The sequence below is a fragment of the Larus michahellis genome, chromosome 2 (assembly GCF_964199755.1).
Source record: "Larus michahellis chromosome 2, bLarMic1.1, whole genome shotgun sequence".
Lineage (NCBI taxonomy): Eukaryota > Metazoa > Chordata > Aves > Charadriiformes > Laridae > Larus > Larus michahellis.
The window spans coordinates 10,439,973-10,467,803 of record NC_133897.1 but is presented as its reverse complement, the minus strand read 5'-3'; the positions used below and the strand labels follow the sequence as shown (position 1 = coordinate 10,467,803).

General features: G+C 40.2%; 2 protein-coding genes across 8 annotated transcripts in view; one reads left to right on the top strand and one right to left on the bottom strand.

Moving 5' to 3' along the window:
- Positions 1-2,053, top strand: part of LMBR1 (limb development membrane protein 1) — a 71,984-nt gene extending 69,931 nt beyond the window's left edge. For all 7 annotated transcript variants that reach the window (XM_074574130.1, XM_074574128.1, XM_074574133.1 and 4 more), the window contains one exon: positions 75-2,053. In XM_074574130.1, the coding sequence (XP_074430231.1) occupies positions 75-157 (83 nt within the window). In that variant the 3' untranslated portion in view covers positions 158-2,053. The remainder of the gene's footprint in view (positions 1-74) is intronic.
- Positions 445-25,992, bottom strand: RNF32 (ring finger protein 32). The gene is made up of 9 exons (XM_074574134.1): positions 25,903-25,992; positions 24,715-24,815; positions 23,923-24,193; positions 19,132-19,274; positions 17,432-17,464; positions 16,865-16,989; positions 16,539-16,647; positions 10,452-10,616; positions 445-10,093 (listed from the first exon to the last, which is right to left on the bottom strand). The coding sequence occupies exons 2-9, from the start codon at positions 24,757-24,759 to the stop codon at positions 9,854-9,856; spliced, it is 1,131 nt and encodes a 376-aa protein (XP_074430235.1). The 5' UTR covers positions 24,760-24,815; positions 25,903-25,992; the 3' UTR covers positions 445-9,853.
- Between the last annotated feature and the right edge of the window lie 1,839 nt (positions 25,993-27,831).

Genomic DNA, 27,831 nt, shown 5'->3' with positions numbered 1-27,831 from the left:
GTATTCTTTTGGACGCCTGAATGCACGAGACATGGGAGAGTTTCAGTTTTTCCTTCTTGCTTAATGTTTTGCAGGATTAGATAAACTTCACCTGTCAAACAATCCCAGAGACTCGGAGACAAAGCCGTCTGCAAATGGGCATCAGAAAACACTGTGATTAACAATCACCTGCAATCAACAGAGCTGAAAACGTCAACCTCATGGCATTCCTGTCATCTCATCAGCATTTTTATATTGATTTTATTTGTTGATAATTTGGGTCCAGCCTTGTCTCATTTTTTGATGCTGTGTGCTTCTGAGGAAGTTAGGTATATCAGATTCTTCTCTTTCCAGTGAACTTTTGGTCTGCTTGTTTATTTCCCAGTTAGTTAATGCAGGAGGTGCCTTGAAGACTGGAAGCTGAGGAGAATAATGCATTCCTTTTTCTTTGTTGACAGTCTCACATCTTTAGATATAAACCTGGTACCATTTGAATGCACAGTACCTCCTGTGTGACACAGACACAGCTACACAGAATAACTTTGGGACTTGGTTAAAACAAAAAAAGAAAAAAAAAAAAGAAAAAAAATGATACACTTGACGCCCTGTATGACCCTTACTGGAAATGTAAACTACCTGGAGTAGGTATCCTTGGCGGTAGATGACCGGTTCCACTGAGGCTGTGTTAAAAGTGACAGTAACCGGTAGAGATCACGGCTCCGTTGGCGCTGGATGCAGTAGGCTGTCCGTAGTCTAATGTCGCGAAGCTTTCGCGGGAGGCCAGTGTTTTCAGCGTTCTGGTCTTAGCTCCCCATGCCAGGTTGCTTTACTGGTAGCCAGACAGTGTCTTATCGAATAGAGCGAAGTACAAGATGAAGATTAACTTCAGTGTTAAATCTGAGCCTAGTATGCTTTGTAAAAAGCTGTGTAGACCCCCTGTCACAGCTCTTACAGTTCTGTAAGCTATTGTGCCGCGGAGGTCACTTACCCTACTACGTACACCCCTGTAAAATTCTTTATGAACTACTGTGTATAAGCAGTACTTGTAATCAATGCAAGTAGCACAGGCCGAGGAGGCTGCAATTGCAGTTTTTTTTACAATCTTCTTTAATTTGAAGTAAATTATTTCTCTGAATTTATACTATAGTTACCAGGATTTCTGTTCAGTGGCGTAATCCAGTATCTTTCGCTAGCCTGTTTTTTAATGTACACATGAACATGTATATAGGCCTATATGTGTAGATACCGTAAATGAAATTCTAAGCTTATAGAGATGCGGTAGGTGGCTTGGTAAGTAAAACTTGCGTGTTCAATCTCGGTCGTATGAATTTCTGTGGTGTTAGAGTTTAACTGCTTGGAGGCCTTGTATTCAGGATGGCGTCGGTGGGTGGTAGCGTCCTTTTCCTTAGAATTACTGCAGCCTTAGGGGTCCTTTAAGCAGTCTAGAGTAAAGAAAAAACCAACCACCAACAAAAGCCCAAGTAAGTATTCAAAATCTGGTTGCGTTTTTGTCCTGCTCTGCCACAAGTAATCTGCAAACAGCTTGGAATGGGGACACCTTCAGTGTGTGCCGGTTACGTAGTGAGTCAGATAACGTTCCTGTTTATTTCCTCTTCCTGTACAACGAGTCTGGCTGTAGTTTGAGGTCTTACCCGTGAGCAGGCGGTGACAACCGGTTAGCTCTCCAGCGTGGTTCCGAAATGAGCTAAACCTCGTGTCAGAAACTCTTTGGCTGTTCTCCTGAGATGCCTGCTCTGGGCTGCAGACCTCATTGCTCTCTCTGTAAACGTGAGCTTTTATTTTATTTACTCCCCCCCTCCCCGGAGTGCTTCAAAAATCAAGCTCCCGTATACACGAGGATTTCTTCTTTTCTTTTTTTTTTTTTTTTTTGCAGCTGCCTTTTCTGACTTGAACTGGGGCACAATGTAAATACTGCTGTAGTAAATATGAAGCTAGAGAGTTCCTCTTTTTTGTGTGTGTGCGATTAGTATAAATTCAAGGCTTATGAAACTGCCTATTGATGTGTTGTACTGAGTCTTGGAAGACTTAAAGTAAAATTGCTTGATTTCACTAAGATTTACAAGCATCTTTTCTGTTGTTTGAGTTTAATGCTGACGTTTTAGTGAGAAATCTTTATATGAGTCAAAGTTCTGCAACCAAGAACAGAGCGCTGTAATTAAAAGTTGTTTTAAAATGTGTTTACATTTAAAATATTGAAAGATTTATTATTAGGGACGTCATTCAGGTATTCTCAGAGCTTGTAGCCTTATGTATTAGAATTATAGTTAAAAAAAACCCTAAAAAGTATCCACTTGTCCATGCAAGTGATACAATTGTCCTCGTGTCTTAATGGGGCTGGGGAATTGTGGTGTGCGAGGCTAGTTAGCTGTATTAAAATATTTCTATTGCGGCTTTAAGACAATTATTTAAATACACTCTGCGGAACTGAAGAAATTAATTAAAGGAATGAATTCAGGGAGTGTGAACCAGCACAGATAGGTCTTGCTCTTTGTGCTTTTGGAGAGATGCTTGTCCTGGCATCAGTGACCCAAGAACATGGAAAAAGATGGGATTATAACGCGTATGTGGCTTCTGAAAGTGAGCCGGGCAGTTCCTTAAACTGAGCAGAGACAGTTCCCGCTGACAAGCTCACGGGTTTCAGGCAGGACTTTACAACTCTCTTTCCAAACCGATGTTACAGCCTTGCCCGTTCCCGGTCCCGCTGCGGGCAGATGTTCGGGTCGAGGCAGCGTTAGTGAAGAGTTTATGCTGGAACGCGGAAGACGGTTAAGATGCCGTGAGGCTTCCAAGGTGGATGAGGAATTCGGCACTACCTTGTGCGATTAAGGACTGTTCTGTTTCAAAATCAGCTGTTCATATTGTGACACTGTCCATGTTAAAATATACCTTTGGCCTTGAAAATGACATGCTTGTGCAAAACTTCTTTACAAATACAGTGCTACAAATATACTACGTGTAAGATACAGGTCACTATATACTTTTCACAGAAGCATATGGTCACTTAAATACAAGCAACTGGTAATTCATTAATGGATATTGCCGATACATTCCTAGTATTTTGACTCATGTAGAGTCAGGTGGTCTATACCTTCAAGGTATATACAGCTGATCTTAGTAACATTAACATCTGCCTCACTTCTTATGAGGCAAAAAGCACATAAATGCTTCCATCTTCACCTAGATACCACACAAGACCAAAAATTAGACGTAAACTAAGTGTTTTAAGTTAGCCGTTTCTTGGCTTTATTCTGTGTTGGTAGCACAATATTAGATGCAGTGGCAGAACTGTAATATTGTGGGATTTCTAAGTGTAAAGCACACATACTTATCACTTTAAGCTAAAAAATAGTAGTATTGGTTACTGTACAAGTAACAGGTTTTGCATTCACAGGAAGCTTTGTTTACTGTCTGTAATGTGATGTTTATCTTTGGCCCTGTTCCTCCGATACCTCTTACCCTGTCGACTGTTTTAGTGTCATAGAAATTAAAGGATTTGACGAGTTGTTTTCCTTGTCTGCTTCCGAAGTTCCAGAGGCTGGTGCTGCCTGGGGTGGACACGTCGGCGGGTGCTGCGGGGTGACGCTTTCTCCGGCCTGTCACCAGGAGTGACCAGTGCGAAGGGGGCTGCAGCCCTCCTCTGTCCCGCCGGCGCTCTCCTGCTGGCCCGTACGTCTCTGCAGCCGCTGATGCCACTTCAGGGGCTCGCATCTGCCCACTGCTGCGTAGCAAAGATGAGGTGGCCCTTTTCATAAAGAATTTACAATCTCAATTAGAGGAATAAGGTAGAAACAAAAAGCAATTGGTTCTTCATGCATCTGACTTTCCTTGAATTTTTGAAGAATGTTCTGGGTTATTTTTCTTTCTTTTCCTCCTCTTCCAGAAGCGGGATGGGCTCAGGTGGCGTCCGTGCAGGAGCTGAGCCTTGTGCTTAGTGGACTAGCATCTACCATTTTGAAATAACAAATACAGGAAAACAGCTAAATCCTGTTATTTTAAAACCAGAGTATTTGTAAACCAGCAATTTTTTTAATCTAGGGAAAGGCATTTAAGCAGAGACAGTACACTCTGGCCATGTTAATAACCTCTTTAAAAAGAAATGTGCTTAGTTTTGTTTAAAAAAGAGTTGATGTGAACTGTGAACCTTTAAGGAAATAAGATCCCCTACCCCCTAGCGTTAGTGTTTCTGTTGTTGGTTTAGTGCTGGCTGGAGACGATATAGCAAACGCTACCTTCCTCCCCGGCCCCTCTATTTCAGGAGCCAAAACCTTGAGCTGAATATCGAGCGTACCGTTGGTGAAGGGGCAGGTTATTTCAGTCGCATTTAACAGCATTGGAACTTTACAAAGATGCTGCTTTTGAATTCATCCCATTCAGGGAGAGCAATGGAAGCCAACAGCCATCACCCAGGTGGTGAGGACCTCTGCCACCACCTTCTGCCTTGCCCAGCGCTGTTACCTCAGGCAAACAGCCTCTGGCGCTGCCACAGGAGGCGGTGATGCTCCATTTCTGCCCAAGGCGTGGGGAGATCAGCCCGTGGTTTGTCCATCTGCCGCACACAGTTCTAGCTGCGGAACTGGGGTACTTCCGACTGGGATCGCAGACTCTCAGGGTTCTCAGGTGATGGCTGTGCGTGTTCTTCAACTGTAGCTCTTCACTTTCAGCTCTGTTTTCATTGGGACTAAGAAATCCTTCAGGATTTCCTGGTGGTGCGTTTGTGCGGGCCCTTCTGCGTTTGAATGGCTCCTTGCTCTCTCCAGAACGCTGCACGGTTCTGGGTAGACCACGCAGAATCACAGAACGGTAGCGGTTGGAAGGGACCTCTGGAGACCATCTAGTCCACATCCAGAGAGAATCTGCTACAAGTTTTGATCTAACAACTAAAGCCTGACAATACTGGTAGAACTGTAAGAAGGAGAACACATCTTGTGGGGAATTAACACTAAATGTGGCTTCCAGAGTCCCCACTGTGCCTGATAACTGGGGGGTGGAAATGACACGGAGCTCACCTGTGCAGTCTGTTTTCAATGCTTTTTCTAGTCAATCTTTAAAATTCCATGTTGCTAAAATTATATCTAAAATCCTTAGGTTCATGAAATTCAGGGGCTGATGAAACTTTTTTTCCTAAATCTGGACTTAATTCTTGAAGACGTCTAACATCTTGGCTTGCTTTACTCTATGTTTTCAAGTCGTTCTCTACCTTACTCAGTGACGTTGATGTTAAGAACAGATTCTTTTCTTGACGTAAACAAAATGTGAAATAACAGAATAAGAAGAATCTGCGTAGGTGCGTAAGAACACACACCAGCAGGAAACTTAAATGGGAAGGGTTTTTTTTTTTTGAAACATTTCACAGTTGAAGCACCTCAGACTATTCTTTCAAAGAGTGAGAAGAAACACGTGTATCGTTAGTATATGAAAGTTAATTGTATGTTCTCCAAATATGCCAGTAATTCACTAGCATTGAAAAGAACTTTGTAAGTTCTTCTAAAAACTGGTTTTGTGTTTCACAGGGCAACAGTATCCTTGACTTTAGATTTGCAGACGCCTGTGAACTTGTGAAGATGCCTCTTGGTAGCAGAAAACCTGAGGATGCTTGCTTGTTCTGTGTCACCACATTTTTTTGAAGTAACTTTTTCATTGTTTTGCTCATAGATTATTATAGAAGGTGACTCCACACAGGGAAAGTGATAGTGTAAGAAATATCTTGTAAATGTTGACAATCCTGACACATCTAAAGCCAAGGGATTTAAAAGCTGTGTCTGCATTAAGACCTCACATAAATATAGAAGTGAGGGAATCCCAGTTTTTAAAGACTTCAGGTATCCACCTGTTCATTTGTACCTACCTGAGCACTTTGCGATACTGCTTCTAAATGTTTGTTGTATATTAACCTCAGCGTTGCTTTTGCTTCTACGCCCCATTACAGTAAGTTTTATAGTCGGCATCACTGGATGAAGCTGCTTTCACAAACAGCGCTTTATTTTGCACTCCTATGTTCAGTGCTCCCACAGATACCAGCTAGTGCAGTATTGGGGCACTTGCTTTGATTTTTGACGTATTTCTTTTCCTGCATGATCTATACAAAAACAGTCCCTGCTTAGAAATGTTCTTCCAGTAAGAAAACATTAGTATTTATTCATTCGTTTGTCCTTGATCTGTTTTTTACCACTAGAGACCATTAAAACAATCCTGTCATTAGAGCGGGTCCTCTAACAACTTACCAAGAGCTCATGAAATCTGAATTAGGCGTGAGGTGGGAATGGTTTAGTCATTGCATATAGAAGTGCTTTTAACCTTCAGTGGTGTGAGGGAGCCGGGCCCCCTCTCGGTGAGAGCGCGGTGCTCGTACAGCTGGTTTCAGCTGGCGGTTACTGCTGGCGTTCCCTGGAACCGCTCCACTTACCTTCCTTGGAATTTGTAGAGAAAGGCTGCAGCTCCCGACGTGCCTTCCTGCCTCACTCCACTGGAGATGGAGACGCATCGTTCCCGTGTGCCGGCGCTGCGTAACTCGCGTTTTGATCAAAGTCAAACTTTGTGTGGTGCCAAGGTGACTCTCCACGCGTTTTCTGTGCCTCCTGTGCTTCATGCGTATGAGCATGTTCTGGACCTTCTCTCTCCATGTAAAATGACCGTTCAGAAACGCGGGGTGATGGCGGTTCCTGTATTGTGAATACGATGGATGTGTTTAAATGCTTAAGGAGAAAATTAACTGGTGCATGACTTCTGTTTTCCCACTCTGGGCCAAAATAGACTCACAAAATTCAGTGCAAGTAACCAAGTAACTTTCTCCTCCTGGGCTTTATGTAACAAAACCAAGTTGGGCCACTTTTTTTTTTTTTTAAGTAGGTGTCAGTATTTGTCTTATTTGGCCTGACTTCTATTGCTTTAAAAACAAATGGATAGAAAATGAAGATACATTTGGGTCACGGATTTGAAATCTTAAAGTCTATGAGACATGTACACAAAAAAAAAAAGGCTGGATTTCCTTGTGGGATTAGGGACCCAACCCTGCATTACCTAAACAGAAAATGCACATTGCTCTCATCTTCATGAAGCTTTGGCGCTGAAATTCCCGCTGAGGAGACAGAGAATGTTGTGAGAGCGCTGCTGGCCTCTCGTCGGGTGGGATCAGCTTCGCGTGGACCTGGGTGACGCGACCGTAAAACCACAGGTTTCTATGTTTCTGTGGATGTTGTGGCTGCCGGCGCTGTGACAATGGCAGCAGACAGCTTCTGTCACGGACTTCCAGGTTTTTCACTGCAGTGTTACTGGTTCAGATTTCCATTCACAAAAAAAAAAAAAAATAAATTACGCACAATCTGAAGGGCGTGTGAGGCTGAGGGATGTTAACTGGAATCGGTGTCCCCTCGTGTCCGGTTTGTGCTTAGGGCTCCGTAAACTCTACGGTCTTGAGCACCTGGGGTTTCTTTCACATGGCTGTATCGTGGAGCTGAAAAACTACGCTTTTAGAGTTATTTCTGTGTACACACCTTCTCCCCACCAAACCCTTCCCCGTTTATTTTTCGGTCATCCAGAAATATGTTTTATAATGCTCTCAGCTGCGGATACTTTGCTGTGCTACAAAACTCAATGAAAACACTTGCTGCCTTAGTCAGGTTGAATTTTTTGTGAAAAGCAGTGGTAATGTGGTTTTTTTTGTTTGTTTGAAATGTTACACAGAATGTTTTGTAGGAATATTTTTTTTTTTACTGTGTTTTCAATAAAGTTAAAGTGTGATTCATAGTGGAGTTATGCTTTTTTTTTTTTACATTTTATTTTAAGCAATGGAAGAAAAAAATCTCTGAGGTATTCTAAATTATCCTGTCAATAGTTGGTGTGAATAGTGGTATTCCTCTCTCTTCTTCTTTCCTCCCCCCAGTTTAACGTGCTTTTGAGATTCTCAAATGGTCAGGTCTTTAAAATACGTGGTGTGTGGTATGTGATGGAGACTCCTGTATGTTCGGAGGCGTTACAGCCCTCTGTTTAAGACGGGTGCACAATTAATTTGAACCCTCTACTTTAGGGGAGTGGGGTTGGTTTACAGAAGATTATGCGGATTATGTAATATGTTTTCATTAGCTTAATTTTCAATAGTTTAATAGTTTGACTGAAGGGCAAATTTTCTGCATTAAAAACTTGACCACTCTGATTCCTAAACGATTTGAAACTTAACCAGCTTCAGACTTTCCATTTCACGGGAGATTTTAGGCCATTTTTGAAGTTCAAGAATCATGTGGCTGGAAGGGACCTGCCGAGTATCAAACACAGATACGTTATTCCCGGTATTTAACCAGCCTGGCCGGGGCTCTCTGCTGTATGTTCCACTGTTTAATTGTCTGAGGTTTCCTAAATGTCAAATGTGAGCGGCCCTTGCCACACTTCAAGCTTTAATTTTGTTCTCAAGCGTCTGTAGTGAGACAAGCCTTTCTGCTTGCATCAGCTCTTCCCACACCTGAGAGGTTACATTTCCCTTCAGCTCCTGTGTTAGAAGTGATCCCCGATTCCCTCTGCTGTTGCACACAGGCCTCGCGTCACCCTCTGCTGCCTGTGGGGACCCTCCTGTGTTTCTAGAAATGCAGGGCTCAGAACTGGACACAGAAACCTCCAGCTTGAGCTTTACAGCTTGAGCTGGAACTCAGTTGGCTTGATGTGATTCTCTTCTTGGCATATCCCATGTCAAATACCAGTTCTTTTTAAGTAGTTTGTACCAGGTTTGGTTTTTTTTTTCTGGTAAATGAAGTGAAACTAATGTCTGCAGCTCCACGGGATTTCTTCCCTCCTCCCCAGTTTCAAGACAGGTTTATCAGTTCCTGGCCCTTTGGAGTGTGACACGTTCTCCACAAGTTCCTAGAGGGAGCCCAGCAGACAGCCTTCTGGCTGCCTAAAAGCAGAGTCGATTGGCAACTGATCTGTAAAAGACTTTTTCTCTAATGGTTCTGTAGTACAGCCTTTCCCACTTCAGCTGAAGACTGCAAAGCCACACAGCCGGTACTGTGGTGACCACCTCACTTGATGTGTGACATAATTTGATCCTGTCGTATTATTTGTAAGTTCTCTATCATTTGCGTAGTTAATCAGATATTGCCTTTTTATGCAAAATGAATTTTCGTGTTACCTTGGTACGTTGCTACTTCATTTTGCTTTAGCTTCTGACTTCTGTTTTTATGTGCTCCTACTTCTCTTATGTGTGATCTGTGGTGACCTGATTTAGTTCCAGCACTGCAGAGCTGAAAAGTCATAACTGTGTTTTTATTTCTCTTGAAGTGTCCAGTACTTACTGGTTGCATGGTTCTCTGAAGTTCTAAAACAATCCTGCATCTTTGAGGGCTACTTTTATCTACCTACAGCACTCTGGAGTTGGTCTGAGTCGTTCAAGCAGAAGCAGCAGCCAGGGTTCGAGTTAGTAAACGTGGCTGAAGGGGGAAAAAAAAAAAAAAAAAAAAAGTGTTTCTTGCTACAACAACCAGTTGCAGCCATGGCAGTCCTTGTGAGGGGAACATGTGTTGCAACAAATGGGGTGTAAAAACCGGGTGAGAGATACCAGTGGGGTATTGCTGAATGAGCACAAGGCCTGGAACAACTGCGGCTCATCTCTGGGAAAGGGAAATGCAAATGGAGGAAGGTGGGAGTGACCGAGGGAGGAAGAATAAAAATGCTGGAAAACCAAAGATGAAACTGAATATAAAGATGAAGCAACAGCACCCTTCTAACTCTTATTTCTCTAAATACAAGGCGAGTACCATTGTCCATACAAAATCATTTATTCTTGGAAGATACGGCTTGAAAAGTCTCTGAAGAACTACAGGTGTTGTCAGCTACCATCTAGGAGGTAGTTCGTTATGAGCTGTAGGCATCAACATTTGAGGATTTTCTTTTGATAATATGAGCGACATAAAGGACAAACATGTCGCTCTCCCAAGGAAAACTCTTCAAATGCTTGAAGACAGGGATGATGAAACAAATGTGAACAAGAAAGCAGAACAACCTGTCGTGAAAACTGATCGCTGTTACCAGAAGAGAGATGGGCAGGATGAACCGTAGGACTGAGTGGCATGATACAGATTGGACAGTCAAATATCTCTTGCCGAAATGCCTGAGTAAAAACAAACAAACTTGTAGTGAAACAATGGAAGCTAAGTATAGCAGCAATATGCTAATTCACATCTTCAAATTTTAGGACTGTAATGTGTTTTGAGAAACAATTAACACTCTGATTCTCAGTTTTGTCTACAGCGTCTTTGGGCTCTTTGACTGAGTAGCAGAGAGCTGCTGCTGAGGTAAGTCCCTGAACTGTAAAAAGTTTTTAATATTTTTGATTTAGAAGAGATGGACGAAAACGTCAGAAAACAGGAAATGCTCAATTGTGCTGAAAAGACTGCCATCCCTCCAAAGAGCATAAAAGAGCTTATAAATGCAAAAATACTTAAAAAAAAAAAAAAGTGCCAACTAACCTGCATCTGGATCTTCTCCCAGTCAGTTTCACTTACTAATATTTGTTTTCCTTCCGACTGCTGGAACACATCTCGACTTGCGGCTATAGAAGAATCTATCTCAGAAAAAAATTCATCTAGGTTGATGTCGTAAGAACTCAACAGGCGATTGCTGATCTGCTGAACCTGAAAAGAACATCGATGGCTGTTAGATTTGGAGTTATTTACAGGTAGTCCATGTGTGGATGAATGGTGAGCAACTGGACAAGTTGCATGGTCTATGGAATCTTGTTCCAGTTTCAGCTGGTGTCCAGACCTGACTTAGAGTTAAAAGCATCAGGTCCCAGATGGACCACTATTTTTCAGAGAAAACACAGGACTTTCATCACTGAACTTTCCCAAGACAGAGGTGCTGTTCTCAACCCGTATGGGTGCAGCACAGAGTGTTAAGAGATAGAAGCGTAGAACTCGGCTGAGCGTTGGTTACTTGATGGGAAAACACAGCATCCGCTGTGGGGTTAATTAAAGACATGATAAGCAATGAGAGAAGCGTGGTCTTAGGTCTTGTCCTTGGCATAGACTTAAATATGTTTCTGCATATTGCACGTAGGCATAGCATTCTGTTCATTTTGTCTGAAGATGTTCCTGTCAGTGCTCAGCAAAATAAATACCTAAAAGCAGTGAATGCTATTCTTGAACTTAATCATCTCCTTGAGTGCTGTCCCCGCTCACTGTGGCCACTTTCTCTCATTGCTACCACGATATCTGAAAGTTCCTTCAGGAGCCACACAAGTCTTAGACTTGACTTTTGTGACTCCGCTTGTAAATGCCTTCAGCAGTTTTCAGGACCATTTCAACCATGTAGCGTGAGCCTTCCTCTCCATGCATTTCCTGGGAGTGAGAACTTGATAGGAAAAGAGGGAGGATGGGATGGGAAGTGGGAGGTGAGGTGGCAGAAGGGTTGTTGTCAAGGTCAGACAGCCTTATGGTACCTCAACACTTCCCTGTTGTTTCATTTAACTTTTTTTTTTGGTAGATTTTCTCTACTGGGACATGCGTTCCCTTACAACTGCTGAAGTGACCCCTCATAGCATATATCAGAATATTCAAAGTGAACTCTTCCAGACCCAAAGGAATCAAGAGCCCAAAACCCCCCCAAACACTATCTGAAAAGCTCACTTAATGTTCTAAGATTTCATTAAACTTTGAATTTCCTAAGTTGCTTTCTAAAACTATGAAAAAAATCATCAGTTAATTTAAAAAAAAGTCCACATAATATGCACATATGAAAGTGGCTTCCAGTGGAACCTATGAAGTTTCTCAATAAAGACTTTAGAGAGAAACATTAGAAGTGTCTAGTTAAGGGAAATGGTGAAAACCATCAAGTAGGGCAAGCTGTTTGCTTCTTGACATTAGATTCTATCCTGTGTATTTCTTTTTATTTTATGGTCTGATTCACTGCTAATTGAGACAAATTATGACTTAATGTATTTCCAAATGATCCTTAACACAACAGTATATTGAAAGGATGTATCCATCTGTCAGTACAAATCAGATTTAGTTACCTTGTTAGTTAATGCTGATGTATCAATGTCATGTAACTTAAAAAAAGGAAAAAAGTAATCCCACAAAACCCGTTGTATAGCGTGTGTATTTAAACCACAACGTGCTGGGAAAAGCAGCAGCCCCTTCTGTACTCTGTGAGAGAATTCCATGTCCAGCAACAAGCAGATGGGTAATCTTGTGCTGCCCTCATGACTCTTCACTGAAAAGAAAGAAAACCCGATTCTGTGCCACGCAAAGGTGCACACTGACCTTCAGTGGTATGTGTAAAACAGAAATCAGACAAACAAGAATCCCACCGCAGGCCTCCTTCAATATTTACACTTTGTGGTCTCCAAACAATCCCAAACCATGACACTGTGGGCTTCCTGAATGAGACGTGAAATACTAATGCACTACACTTTAATCAGGTTATGTCTTTAATATTTTAATGTGATTATGTATTTAATTAAGCAAGTAAGTTTTATCTGAACTGTTGTTACCAATGTTCTAAAAATGCTATTCCACATTGCAATTTTAACTGCTCTTAGTGATTTCATTTTAAAATTGGCTTCAGGAAGAATAGGGTAGGATTACACCTAAACCTTATCGAATTCACGGTTTCTGTTCAACATCAAGTAAAGGTTGATCCATTTGAGAAAACTTTTGGTCCTGATTTATGCTCGGTCTTCATCTATATTGGGATCAAACTTGAACAGACCTGAACTGTTTCCATAAGAATGGGGGATGTAACAGAAAGCCAGAGCAGCCATGACGATGCTTTCTAATAGGCTCTTGGGACCCGAAATTTGAGGAGACGCAACTATGTTTTAACTCTGCCATTATCCAGTGTCTGTGAATGTGAGAGCAACACAGCCAGCATGTGGCCAGTTCCAGGACTCGGCCTGTCCTTGTGACTGCTGCGAAAGCTAACCAGCCCACGGAGCTGAAAGCAGGGGGCTGAGAGGGGCTGGGGCTGCACTGAGCCAGCAGTGCCCCCCTTCTCTCTCTGCCTGCGCTGCTTGTTCCTTTCTCCCTTGTCAGGGAGAAGCCCTGTCTCTGCTTCCTCCCTGAGCTTGCACTTGTGCTTCTCTTCCCCATTTCACTAAGTGATCCTAAAAGTCCTCTCACGAGCCTTCTTGAGCAGAAACTGTAAGACAGGAAAACTCTTCTCCTGCCTGACAAGAGAATCTATTAAGTTCCCCTGCTGCTAAGATACTATCTGCTTTGAGCTACTCCCGTATTTTCTGCAGTATGACCTGACCCAACCCATATCCATCAATCAGCAAATAATGGCTAAGGTTGGGAAGAAAAAAAAAGTGTAACTGGAATTTAACCCCAAATTTTTGCTAACTGGCAAATAAGTTTGAACTATAAATGTGAACAGAAAGGAAATAAGCATTTTGTATAATTCGTTAGTTATACATGTTCTACAATTTAAATTTAAATTCTGCTGTGTTTTAATGCATAACCTTTATGAATAACCTTTTTTCCCCTTAGAACAACCAAAACTGATTAATTGAATTTATTTCTGAAAACACCAAACCTCTACATTTTATGTCTGTGAGTTCTTAAAACTTGAATAGAATGGCACAGACTGACTATTTGAAATTCTCTATTGGTATGCAAAACTACATCACTCATCTGTACAGCAGCACAAGACTATGATAAAATAAAATGATGAAACAAAGCACCAAGGTGAACTTTGTCCACAGGGAAGCCTTTTTAAGTGATCCAATGTCAGCAAATTGCTTACTAATGTGTTGACTTATGGCAACCCTCAAAAGTAAAATGAAAAGGCTGGAATTTACAGCATATCAATGAATCAGTTGATAAGCTTTTACTGGTTTAATATCCTCCTGGTTTTGCTGCTTGGAGCCACTTCAAGTTAGCAACAGAATGTTTACCATCTCCATGTGATAAAGGAAGTCAAAGGACTAAACAAATTCCAGGACCATTATACTGTTTGGTGAGATTTAAATTAAAATCTTTGGGAGAAATCACGCGGAGGCGGAAGGAAGAAACTAAAGTCAACTACATCATTTCACAATGACTTACCTTGCTTCCCAAACAATGGCAAGATTTTTAGCAAAGCTGGAGATAATGTAATGCATTTGAAAAGATTTAATTGCACCAATAAAAGACTATACCACAATTAAATGACATACAGAAGTGACATTTATAGGTAAGATCAAAGAAATTCACTACCTAACATGCTGAAGCAACACTCTGCTTTCTGTGTATAGTAGTGCTAAAAAGTAGTCTACTTTGCTTTCCGTGACCTGCCTTATCTCCTTTGATCTATATTATTAAAAATTTTAATGATAGGTGTAATAAGGGCTACTGTAGCACCCTGAAACAAGTAATATGTGTCCTTCCTAATACTAATATTTCAGATGTTATTTTTTATTTTGTGATATTTATTTAAGCATATGCAACTTGATGTTTAAGGTTTATGATCCTTCCAGTGGAGGTAGGGTTATTAAAAATTACTTTTTCTTTTTTTTTTTTCCCCTCCCAATTGTGATGCCATTTGATTATGCTAATGTGTAGGGAGTGACATTTTGAAAGCACAGCACAAGCCTGAGAGGCAAAATTTATTTTAGAAAAGCTTTTTAGCATCTGGAAATGGATAGCTCCTTGTGAAAAATTTCTTCAGTGTTTTCGTTAACCAACACTTAAAAGTATAAGAGCAAACAGCAGGAAAACTCATCTGTAATTCCCACTTGAAAGCCAGTAAGAAAAATAAGTATATATCCTTTAATCACAATTGGTACTGAATTCATTTAAACCTGGCTGATCCATATGAGAAGACTTTATAAATTTGTTCTTAATAGAATGTAAGAAATTAGAGCCCATTTTGTTCCCTGCAAAATCCTGAAGCGTTACATATGAGAATGATTTCCTAATGCTGTGGACTATATATGGAAACTATGCTAAATGAAGACCTTCCCATGGCTTATAATCATGTGATGAGGTGTGGGCAGTCTATCAGGCTGTTTCTCTGTAAAACAGGTATCTAAGATAGGGCCCTAAAAGCTCACTTAGCACTGTAGGTAGCTTGGTAGACTGCTGTACTGGAGCCATCTGAAGTCCAGTGAGAGAAACGTTAACAAATGACACTCAGCTGCAACTTCCAGTGTATTTAGAGGCCTTCCTCAACTTCCCTTTACTGAGACCCTGTTTATAGCTAAGCATGGCTATAGGCCCACAGAAAATCGACAACCTTATTGGGAAATAAGCACCCAACTGTTTCCCCAGTCTTCCATGCAGAAAACTCTAAGTGTTTCTGTTGTCTGTTCTCATCGTGCTACTCGAGGACAGTCACAGTCCACTGAAGGATTCACTTCTTCCAAACTTAAGTGTTTGAGCACTTTCGAGTGTAACATTAGCCTTCTTCAGTTACCTCCATATTCATTTTCTCTGTTACAGGGAAGGACTTTGCATTGATTGCAAAGGTAGCATAGCAACCAGCAAAGCTGTCTCAGTGTTAAGGCTGGGAACAGTGTTTCCCCTCTCCCGCCTGCCACTGTTACCACACAAGCAGAACACTGGTACCAGTTTTGTTGCAACAGTCTGACAGATCCCACTAGGGTACTGATCTTACTATCATACATAAAGGCATAATACAGCAAGAGGGGGTCTTTGCCTCCAAAGCTCTTCTCCAACAGGATACAACCAAGTAAGCATGAGAAATAATGACAGACAATAACAAGCCTTTTTCTGTCAAGAACTCTTCTGTTTTAACTAAAGCAGTGATTTAAAAAAAAAAAACAAAAACACACAAAACCACACAAACCAAACAACTGATTTAAGTATTGTTTTAAACCTAGCACTGATTTAGCTTGCAACTTGGGGTCAGAGTATCTTCCTAGTTGCACGCATTAGCTATATTTAAATGGCTGTCCTGTGTGGCTTCGTTAATCTCTGTTAACCAGGCTGTTTGGTAATCTGGACTGGGAGATGGCATCTCCCGCTCCATGAGGGACGGTTTGGTAATTGCCGAGGATGTGTCAGAGCAGTTTTTGTTACTGAAAAGCTGAGCTGGGCTAGGCGTTACTAAACCACGGGAAAACTGGAAGTTGGCAAAGGAGAATTTGAGGGTTGCACAGGGACTCTGCAGCAGCTGAGTGCTTAAAGGCTGGCAGGGTCATTGCACCTGATTTGGCCTCGTTTGTATTGGGTCAGGACCCTAATTTACTACAGTCTGATTTGCATCTGAGCAGAAGTTAGAGAAGGGCAAAGTTATGGCATGGAACCATCCAGTTCAGCATCCAGTGAGGGAATAATGACAGTGAAAAGAAATTATGATTGTTTATGGATTTATTTGTTTCTCCCCTTACTATACCCTCTTCATATAATTCTATAGGAAAACAGATTACTGCAATTTATCAAAAAGAGATGGGAAATACAGAGCCTCACAAAAAGCCCACTATTGTTGGCCTATGCCTCCAGTGCTGCCTGTTTGATATGAATAAGAAGGACTAAATGAAAAAGTAGAGAGCTGATATTTAGGAGTTTTGATTTAAGGGAGCCAAATCAGACCAAAGAAGCAAATGAACATACCTTTTCCTCAAAGAATTGCTTTCTTAACTTGCTATCTTTAGGAGGCACTGTTCTTCTCAAGTTTTTATACCATTTCCTAACAATATATCCCCTCCAGGAAGCTTGAATTCTGTAAGACACAATTTTGCTCAAGAAGAGGAAACTCAAATTTATATAATTTTACTGTTTATATGAAACAATCATTTTATGCATTTTTTAAACATTGACTTTTGTAGTGCATTCGTTCTGTCTAGTTTCTTATTATATTAAAGTTTTACCACATTTAGAACATTACTTAGAAATAAATATTGTCCAGTGACAACACCTGTAGAAGGAGTAAGGCTTACCTAGTAGCGCACTTTATTTTAAACAAGCGTGCCCCATCATGTATTACTCTGGTGTGATACTGCTCCTTTCTACACATCGGACAAGATTTTTTACCTGTAAATTTTTCAAAGGCTTTCAGACATGCCTGAAAAAATAACTGCAATCACTTACAATATATTTCATATCATTGGAACAGATAAAACAGGATAGATTACAGAATGTAAAAACAGTTTATTCATCAATCCATGAACACTATAAAAGATGCACATTTTATAATTAAAATGTTAAGAGAATTTTGTAGATCTCCATATAGTTGCATGAAATGTCATGAATTAAACTATTCCCGCTTAGTATACAAATGTATAGCTCAGTAACAAACTACGGTTTTGGTTTTAATAAAGGTAATAAAATGCAATAAAGTGCCTCATCATAAAATAGTCTTAAATTATATTTCTTACCATAAAAATCTGAAATCAAAATTACTTTTCAAGATGATTACACTTAATTCATTAAGCTACTCACTTAAGTAGTTTAATTAAAATACTCATGTATTACGTGCTTGAATAGTTATATAAAAATGTACTCACTTTATGGAATACATGGGAACATGAAAGCAGCACCTGTTTTTCAAAGGGAAAAACCAACAAAACCAACCTGACTTCAAACCGTTCTAAAAGCTGAAAAGTAAAAAATGCTGACAAGAAAAATTCTGACTGCCTGAAAGGTCATTATTTTCTTTTTGTTACTACTGCGGTTTTTCTGGTGAAAATAAAACTAGTCTTCTATAGAAATTACTTAATATATTACATCTTAAATGAATGTGAATTTTGAATTAAAAACACATGGAATGGCAGAAAGTGAGAAATGCCAACTGCTATTGACTGGAGGAAAAGATTATAAAACAAGTACTTAAAATGAAAGCTGATTCACTTTTGTCCCTTTTCCCCACAGAGACGTTAAATTTCAAGAAGTGATATACATCAAATGCAGCATTTCACACATACAAAAAAAAAAAAAACCAACCAAAAAAGAAAAGAGAAAGCATGTTCACAGGCTACAAGAAAACTTCACCTTTATCTGACCTAAATTCCCACCAAATGCTGACGATCTCCACCCTGACAAAAGATATAGAGTTGGACAAAAAAGGCAGTTGGCTCTTAGAGGAAGGAAAAACTGGGAAAGGAGTGAAAACCAGAACAAGTAGTGTGCACTATTGAGCTGGCAAACACAAAAGGATTAATGGCTAGCAGCCAGCTGAAGGGAAAGCTTTCAGATACAGTGGCTTTTTTCCCTTGAGGGAGGAAAGCTAACGAAACACCGAGGACAAAAAGAATTCCAGAGGCATTTCCCTTTTTGTGCCAAATCTAAAGTAACCTTCTTAATGAGTGCTGTCTTTTGCTCTCTCTTGTCAAGCTTTAGACTTTCAGGGTAGCCAGAAATTGGCAGAATGGTCTTTTGCCAGATCCATCCCACCTGTCTGTGGACAATTGTACACCTTCAGTTAATGTTGCTGTAAAAGGAAGCAAAAGCCCTGTACGTAAGGTTATTGAAAGACCTCAATTCACATTACAAACTTGGCTGTAAAAAGTCTTCAAGAAAAATTAAAAAGGGAACAGGCAGAAAAAAACCCCATAAAATGCAATGTGGAAAGAAACTTGCAAGCAGGTGGGATAATTCTTGTAATTACCATCATCACTTCTCTGAAGCAGCCCTCTTTTCAATCAGTCCCTTGTCCCTTTTGCTTAACATTTTTAAGATGACAGAATCTAATAAAGCATGATGTATTTATGCTTATGCTACAAACATGCATTGAATAAAGCCATCAAGGTAAAATGTAAGCATTTCTTCTGATAACCTAAGGAAGCAACTGACTGGTATTAGGAGCACACCTACTTCCATTTTCCAAACAGAAATAACTATTGAACTAAACTTCAAAGTAACAAAACTTGTGAGAAAACAAAATATATCTTAAATTTTATGATTAGTGAATATTTACCATTCTGATGAATCAAGGCTAGGATTGTATCTAACAGGAGTTTAAATGAAGCAAAAAATAGCCTATACCTGCTTTTAACTTCAGAAGTGAACAAACGTTACCAACCTTTCTCTACCACATCACGTCCAAAATACTTTCAGAGTTCACTACTGATAGCTGGGTCCAGCTATTAAATGCTAAATGCTGTCTTAAAGTAGAATAATGTCTTTCCTTTCTTCCTAGCCGTAACTCTGGAAAAAAATTTTTACATACGATTGTGTAGTCCCCACAATTATACAGTTATACGTGTACCTGAGGCTGAAGCGCAAATTCTTCCCTGCATATTGCACAAGGCTGCATGGAGTCTCCATGCTGTATGGATCTCTGCTTTATTCTTCCCCATTCTTCAGCAGTAAGTGGCAAGGAAGGAGGCTCAACTAGGCCTAATTTCTGAGCTGTAGACAACAACAAATCACTTAATAATACCTATTGGCAGATGTAGATAACGCATTTTCTTCATGTAAAATTAATCGATGAGGCACTTATTTAAAAATACTTTATACAGATACTTCATATAAATCTATCATCAGACAAACCACTGGCAGGCAACATACTTCTTACTATTAGTTGGCTATTAGTAATTGTCAGAACCTCTTTAATATACAGAATGTACAGGAAATTTTTAAATGTAAACTTTTATTTGCTGAGTAATTTGAATTTATTTTGATACCTTTCCACAGCCATTACAATGGGGAATATTAACTACACAATGCAACAATACACAGTAACGTAATTTTGTTTGTACAACCACAATCTCTGTTAGAATTAATTTCTGAAAGTTTCTTCAACATCACATTTTTGTATTCTCAAAAATAAAAATAAACAAAATGGTATAATAAAAAACTGTTGCTGGTGCGAAATGCTGAAGCGTATTGAGACTGTGAGAGATACAAGAGAAATAAAAAGCATAAAGAAACAAAGAGATGGTCACAAGACACCAGTGATGGCCTTGCTGCATGTCCATGTGAAATCTCTGTCTTCTCAAAAAAGGAATCAGCGAAAATACATACAATATTTACCCTCGTCCCCACATATGGCAGATAAAGTCCAGTGTCAGTATCTCAGTAGTAAAAAAAGATGCTAATAGGTACAGCAAAGACTGGATCTTTGTCATCTTTGAAGACCAGAGGAAGCAGCTTGTATGGACTGACCAAAGCCAATGGAGGAATGTCCAAGGTATATGTAATAAGCCAATAACGTGAGTCCATGACAAGGCCTCAACAGTATTTGCTAAAATGAAAGGAGGGACATGCAATAGTTGGAATGCAAGCTGATGACACCTAGATGAGTTTTAGTTCTAAATGGGAAGGAAAGGGTCAACTCTTTCATTCAGACCAAAATCTTTTTATAAACCGGACATTAATAAGCAGCCCTTATTTGTTCTGTGTAAGCTTTCAAAACCCCCATCAGACAGACTGTGTGTCCAAACCCATTATACTAGTTAGTTATGAAGAGAAAAGGAATCCTAAAAAACCAAAGAAAGAAGGGGGTTTTGGTGATCCCCTTGCTCAAATATCTGATTATTCTAGGATAGGATTTGTTCATTTTTGAGACAAAAATTCCGCTCCTGAGTTCATCCATCTACAGATGTATATCGTTAGTCATTTAAAATTTGCACAATACTGTCTTTGATCTTCTTAAAGAGCTTTTGTGATGTACTAAAGGAATTATAAGAAATACTTCCCTTTAGTTGAACTACCTGCCTAACCTACTTCCTCGTGAGGTCATGACATCCTTCAAACATAAATCAATTTGATTCCGTATCTTAGAACAACAAGATGGCTTTGAGATTTCAAGCTGGGTCAGTTTATGCTTTTGGAACAACATGGAAAGTGCTTTCTCTACATATGGTTTGGTTCACATACACCCCACCTTCTTACTTTTGTTACCCTTGTAAAGGTATCAAGTCAAAGGTAAGCAATGCATGTAAACCTGTGTAGCAAAAGAAAATTTGGAGCAATGAATGCTGTAGATTACACCGGTGGTCACAGATGAATTGTGTTAGAGGCACGAGATGTTTTAATTCCTGGACAACTCATACCCAGATGCAAATACGGCACCTCCACATGTGCGGAGCTCACAGCTCTGCCTGCAGGCTACGGGCTAGAATTCAAACCACTCCATGTCAAGCAGAAGAGCACGTATGTATGTATTTACGGCATCATAATTTCAGAATGTAAAATACACACTGTATTAACATAAAATAGCATTGTCTATTGATTTTGGTGCAGTAAAATGCTTTTATCTGGTGCTCCTGGTGGTGAAAAATAATTTGAGGTTTAAGAGAAATATGAAGGATCCTGCAAACTTTTTAGAGTCTAAAAACTAGTTTAGAACATATATTTTGCTTAAAGCTTATGCATGAATTGCTGAAATTGGTAGCTGAGTGACAAGGAAGTTTTCCTATCCAGGAGTGCTTTCCCTCTTGACCATTCAACTCTTGAAGAGCATATTTTGCACAGAACAGTGTTCCTGCTACAAAAGAAGACTCAAATTATAAAATACATGACAAAAGTTTCCATAAAAACACATATCAAGTTTCATCTGACAGTAGTACCCAAAAGCATCAGTGACTGAGTAAGGAAACAAGATCCCGTTCTGATAGACCAATATACACAAGCGATGGTCTTTATGATGAGAAAATCTCGATACCCAGGGAGCGAACAAGCTAGCAAACCAGTCACAGCATGAAAGGCAGTATCACAACAAAAAATGCCTACCCTTGATTTTCTTCCAAGCACAGTGGTCAGAGACTGTTTTAAGGAAGACAACAAGATGGCTTTGTGGAAAGCCTTTTGTATACCCCCAGGGTAAGAAGAAAATGCTTATTTAAAACTTTCACAAATGGATGATTAAAGCTGCCAAATAGGAAGAAATTGGCGGCAAAACCTATCTTCTAAATAATATAAACCAGATGGGACATTTGTGAGGGACAGGTTATACAGGTGTTTAGAAGGAAAGCTTTTGTACAACATAGTTGATGAACGAAAACTGGCAGCAGGACACACATGCAAGGACACGTGGTTGAAGCAAAAGGCTCTATGAAGATATTCTCAAAACAGCACTTTGAATAAATACGAGCAATTAAATCCTACATTTATCACAGCTCGAGACATCCAAGCTTTCATCCTTATGCATCGTTTACAAGCCCAACCCATTTACTGACACACCCATTTACAACCAAGTGAGTTATTTATCCTAAAATGAACAGTAGCGAAGTAATTACATACCTTAACCTCTAAACTATTATCATTTGATTTTAGTATTCAGGTCTCTATTGAGAAAAATTTAATGATAGAGGCCTGTGAGATTTTGTTTAGTTACCCACAAACTCAAGGAGAAATAGTTACATTAAATTACATTTTCAAACTTGTTTCACAGCTGTAAGTTTTAAACCCCACAGTTCTTATTAAGAAGAGAAAGCTTAACACAAGCATTTTAAAATAATGTGAGACTATAGGTGAAAAACTAATAAGCAAAACCCAGAAACAATTGCAATTTAAAAAAATCTTTCAGCACATTCTTTCGAATCTCTTGCACAAGCATTCATATGGGACATTTCAGTCAATGCTGTGATTTAAAGAGAAAATACTTTGTCTTTCTTATAATTGCAGAGAACATGCTCACACTTGGGCTGCATTTTTTCACCACAACCTTCAGCTTCCATAATCACTCATTATTTATATTTGCGCTAACCCCAGTACCTCTCTGCTCTTTTTTCCCCCCACTATTCTCTCTTCTTTCAAACTCCTCTTCAAAATGAACCAGAGAAAAAACCCTCCTATCTTTAGAACTATATCCATGTAAACATAGTAATAATCACCACGTCTTACTACCTTTGTCCTATCACTTGTTACACTCACTTGTTGTGTATTATCTTAAGTTACCCTCTTAACCTTCAGCTGATTCCAAGAGGCAGATGCCTGTGCTTGTACGGAGCCTCATTGATTTACATGGTTCTCTTTAGAGCCGGGACTACTGTGACAGTTACTATAGCAAAGGCAACATGATCTTCAGAGAGGCCTAAGGGCATTTGTATGAAGAAGAGTAAATAAAACAATTATTAATGATGATGAAAGTTTATTATGCTTAAAACTGCAAATTGTTGAGCTGGAAGGTCCTTTAAGAAAAGCCTAATCAAGACAACTAAAAGGATGGAGACAAGAAGATGTTCATGGCAAGAATACTGTAGAAACATTTCGAAAAGGGAAATACAAGACCGAAACCGATAGACGGGAAGCACATTTAGACTCCTGGTCTGATAAGATGCTCCCTGGCTTTGTTTTTTTAAGCAATATTGTCTGTCGCTGCTGTAAAACTGTATTATTATAATACTATTTAAAAGTGAGTTTTCTCACTAGGCATCATTCCAAGCCCTCACATCTGTGACTTTTATCTTGTTGCATGTTTGCTTCTAAATTTGAAAAAGGTATTTAACTACAGGTGTTAATTCTTCTCGGGTTTAGCCTCAGGACCATTGTAAAAACAAACCTTTTTAACTTTGAGTAAAGGTGGGTATATATTAACAAAGAATACATTTAACGCAGTGCTAGTAAATGTCTCTTTACTGAATAAGGAATAAACCAAACCATTTTAAATAGACTTAAAAAAAATCTTAATATCAAAACATTCCCCAAAATAAATACAATATCTAAATCACTGGTGTTTGCTTGAGAATATAAGGTAAAGAAAGCTATGACAGTCAATATAAAAAACACATTTAAAAAGTGTAAAAGACTTCCCACCTCGTCATGAAGAATTCTTCATGAAGATGCACTAGCTTCTGAATTTTTACCTTTGTTGTCACAAGAATAATATTTTTAATACATTTTAGATAAGAAAAGACACTTTCAAGTCACTAATGGCAATTCTATTGTTTAAATGAGTGTTTACCTGATGGCATAAACTGCTGAATTTGTACAAATTCCAAAATAATATTTTATGCTTTTTAGCATTAAATTATCTTATTGAACACAAAGCTTCTTCATTTTAGTTTATTTTACATAAAAACAAAAATCTACAATTCAGAATATAATGGTTTACCTAATGTTAGCTGTGGAGGACTGGGATCAAGAACATACTCCGTTTCTGCATCTTCTGTGTTTTTGTGGCGAGTGCTCTTTTTTCTTAGTCCAGTATCTACTACTGCTCTGACCATTTCTTTGCTCACAGGTTTGTAAATGTTCTTGATATTCCTTGTCCTTGACTTAAAAGGATCTGCTAGTGAAAGATCTTGGAGCTGATGACAGCATATTATATGATCCTGTAAAGCAACTGCAGAAATTGCTATCGTCTCTCGTTTGGAGGAGCAGCCCTAAAAAGAAAAAAGAAAAGTAAATAATTATTGTTATAAATGACTTTAAAACATATATATTATACTAAATTAAAAGAAATTCTGCTCTTAGCCAATGTTTTTGACTTGTCAAGTCTTTTATACACATGCATCTCCAATACTCGAAGCCTAACATACAATTACCATAATATAAAATTTAAGATTGATGTTTCTGACACATCCTAGTTTTAACTTATAAAAAGTAAAATGAAATCTTTGATTTATCATTTATATTAAATAAAATAGCAGTAATTTTTAAGTTTTAATTACTAAGCCCATAATTATTATATGCAATAAACTCATTATGGACTACAAAAGTTTGGCATGCCCAAACACATTTTTACTTCAATATAATTAAAAACAATCCCAAAGGCTAACCTTGCCTTCCAGAACCCTGAATATAAACAAGAATATATTATTTTTATGCGGGGAATGGGCTTATATATCTATTCCTCCATTTCGCCCCACCCTTCTGCCATATTTTAAAAGACGTGAAATCGTACCTTGTAAAAATCACGATGCTCCATTGATTTCCAAAGATGCTCCATCCATTTCCATAAGATGCTCCAACATCTTTAGCTGATTTTACAAGAGTCATGTGGCTCTACAAACAGACATGTACAAGAACTTGAATATTTCTCAGCAGAAACAGCCTCTTTGATAGCAGATGAGAAACCTACAGTTTCACTTGTTTTCTCCTAGGCCTACCATTGGAGACAGTTTAACACGTATTCCAGGCACAGAAGTTAACTCTGGATCCATAAACCACCAACCGTGCCCGGCAGCCTCATCTCACCCCCAGTGGACTGCCCTTAACGTACACAGAATAGCTTCAAAATGAATGGAATGGCGGTAATCACAAATTTCAAGCTGAACTGAGGAAAAAAATATGGCCGTTGCAATAAACACCATTGACCTGTTCTGCCAGATAAGTTTATTGTAGACAAGGAAGCCTGTGATACAGAGCGCAAGGATGAGGTTAGCAACCCATTTGGGGATGAAGCTGCTCCGCTGCAACCTCACCATCCTTATCACTCCTCAGCAGGGAAACCTGCGGCGCGGTGTGGCTCGGCAGGGGAGAGGAGGCTGGCAGAGGGCAAGGTGACACCCTGTAACACTGGCTGTGGCAAACAGGAGCCACCGCTTACGACCATACTGCTCTGTTCAGTGCACAGTTGTTCCTCCTGCTACCACAGCCAACCGTGCGCTTCCCCAATCAGGACACTTGACCGCCTTCCACCTCTGAGTGACCAGAGTGGCACTGCTGTCACCGCCACAGCCCCTCACAGTGCTGTCCCCGGGCAGGAAGAGCGCCTCGGGCCCTGCCTGCCAGCCGGGCCACCTCACCGCACCGCTGCCCCTGGCCTCGCACCAGCGCCCTGCCCCCGGCCTTGTTGCTCTTTTTTACCATTTTTACCTCACGACCCTCGCCCGGACCGAGGGCCTTCCGCCGCGGGGGCCCCCGCCTCCGCGCCTCCCGCCGCCGGGGCCCCGTTGCCAGGCAACGCCGCTCCCCGGCCTGGCGGCGGCGGGCGAGCGGGAAGACGCGGTGAGGGAGGGCGGCTCGGGCCCCGCCTCGCCTGAGGGGCCGCCGGGGCCCCGCTCCCGGGCCGGCCCCAGCGGCCGCTCGCAGGGATCACCTTGCCGATTTTCTCTCAACAGCGAAGCTGCGCGCTTCCGTCTGTCCCCACCTTCCTGTGGTTAGTGTGGTGGTCTCGCCTTTAGCTCCAGCGTCTGCGTTGTAATGTGGGTAGTGTTCGTAGTGCACAATAATGGCTGCTCTGCCCTCTGTGTGCATTGTAACTTGAAGACTGCTTTTCACTCTGCATGTTTTTCAATTTTTAATGAGTGTTTTTAACTTCTGTGCTGTGTTTAACCTGGCAGGTGGTCAGATGAGAGGGAGGCCCAGTAATTATTACACATGGAAGGACTTCCTTCACCAGTGGCCTTCTGGCAGAGCTCTCCAGCTTCTCAAAGCTTTCCAGTGATGGTTCAAGGCCAGGCTGGATGGGGCTTTGAGCAGCCTGGTCTAGTGGGAGGTGTCCCTGCCCATGGCAGGGGGGTTGGAACTAGATGATCTTTGAGGTCCCTTCCAACCCAAACCATTCCATGATTCTGTGGTGGCAGGCAGGCACAGCCCGGCCATCTGCTCCAGTAGCCTCCCTGGTTAGTGATGAACATTGAGTGAATGCTGAGTCACTATTTGTGCTACATTGGGGCCAGCTGGTTGTTGATCTGTGATCCTCTGGGGATCAGTTCAGTCACGGGTGGCTCTGGCATAAAAAACACCTTTAAGGTGATTATTTTGATAGTTGTGACAGCGCCTCTTCCATAAGTATGGCTGGGTGGGGATTTACATTTTCTTGTCCATTTAGCAAAGTCACGGTGGCCCCTTTGAAATTATGCACTGGTGGCTTTAAATTCTAAGGGAAGCTACATCACTGCCTTGCTGGGTGACCTGTGTTTTTGTCAATTCTATAGTCACCATTATTAAAAAATAATTTCTACACAAAGAGAACAGTGAGCGCTGTCCATATGGATCAAACCCAAGATCCCTGTCACCTAGTGTCCCATCTTTGGCCATGGCACCAAGCGGATGGCTCGGGGAGACTGTGAGAGTGGGATCAGTGTGCAGCAGCAGCAGCTCCACCAGGGACTTCCCAGGCTTCAGAGCATGGCTTCCTCAGCCAGAAGCACTGCCCTTATTTTTAATAACCATTGGTGTGTTCCTTTCAGATCCAGACCTGTGCAAAGGTACTTTTAGCTCCTAGTAGGAGTGTAGGCTTCCTCTGGCTATTTTCCTGGTTATTCTCACTTGGTGGCCCTTTATTTCTCAGAGGAAGACAGGCACAGATGCTGCCTCAAGTTCAGGTGTGCCATTTCTTTAATCTTCTGGGTTTAAATAGTTGTCAGAGTCCTTCTCAGCTGCTACTGACTTGAGAGATTCATTTTTTTGTGAAACTGACATTATCTGAGCAAAACCAGTGAGGCTGTACTGAGAGTAATCCTTCAAGCAGCATATAAATGGAGTGATTAAGCCACTGGATGCACTTATTCGCTGTAATTATAAGTAATTACTTTAAAGTCAAATCTGCAAATGAGAATACCTCTGTGTACTGTAGGGGAAGATGTAAAAAGCAACTGAAGTGGCTACCTTTAAAATGACATTAAATCACTGACTGTTTCTAAAGACAAAAATAAAAAGATAAAAAAATGGTTTTTAAACTCTTGAACTTGCAAGTTAGCCTGACACCAAATCTGACTCAGTAATACCATAATGGGATATTTTACAATATAAACTTTTGAAGATTTTTAATAATAAATTTTAATTAGGAAATAAAGTAGAAAACTTGATTTTCTGCTGTCTAAAATTTCAGTGAAAGTGTAAACACTGTAATATTTGCAAAAATAAACCCACTGATGTCTAGAAAAAGCATTATTATGTATCAATTTGAATACAAAGATACTGAAAAATAGCTCTCGTACCTACTTTGGTTTCACTGTTTTATGCTTGGACGTGGATCAGCATTCTTCTATTTTCAGTATTTTCAGCAATATTTCAGTATTGCATTACTTTTTTTTTTTTCTTTTTTACTTTTTTTTTTAGGAATCCTTGACTG

What these genes read in the sequence shown, in the direction of transcription:
- RNF32 (XM_074574134.1), bottom strand. Translation starts at nt 24,759, where the DNA reads ATGGAGCATCTTTGGAAATCAATGGAGCATCGTGATTTTTACAAG. An exon ending in AGCATCGTGATTTTTACAAG is followed by an intron (nt 24,194 to 24,714) that starts GTACGATTTCAC and finishes TTTTCTTTTTAG; the next exon opens with GGCTGCTCCTCCAAACGAGA. An exon ending in TCCTCCACAGCTAACATTAG is followed by an intron (nt 19,275 to 23,922) that starts GTAAACCATTAT and finishes TGTTGTCTACAG; the next exon opens with CTCAGAAATTAGGCCTAGTT.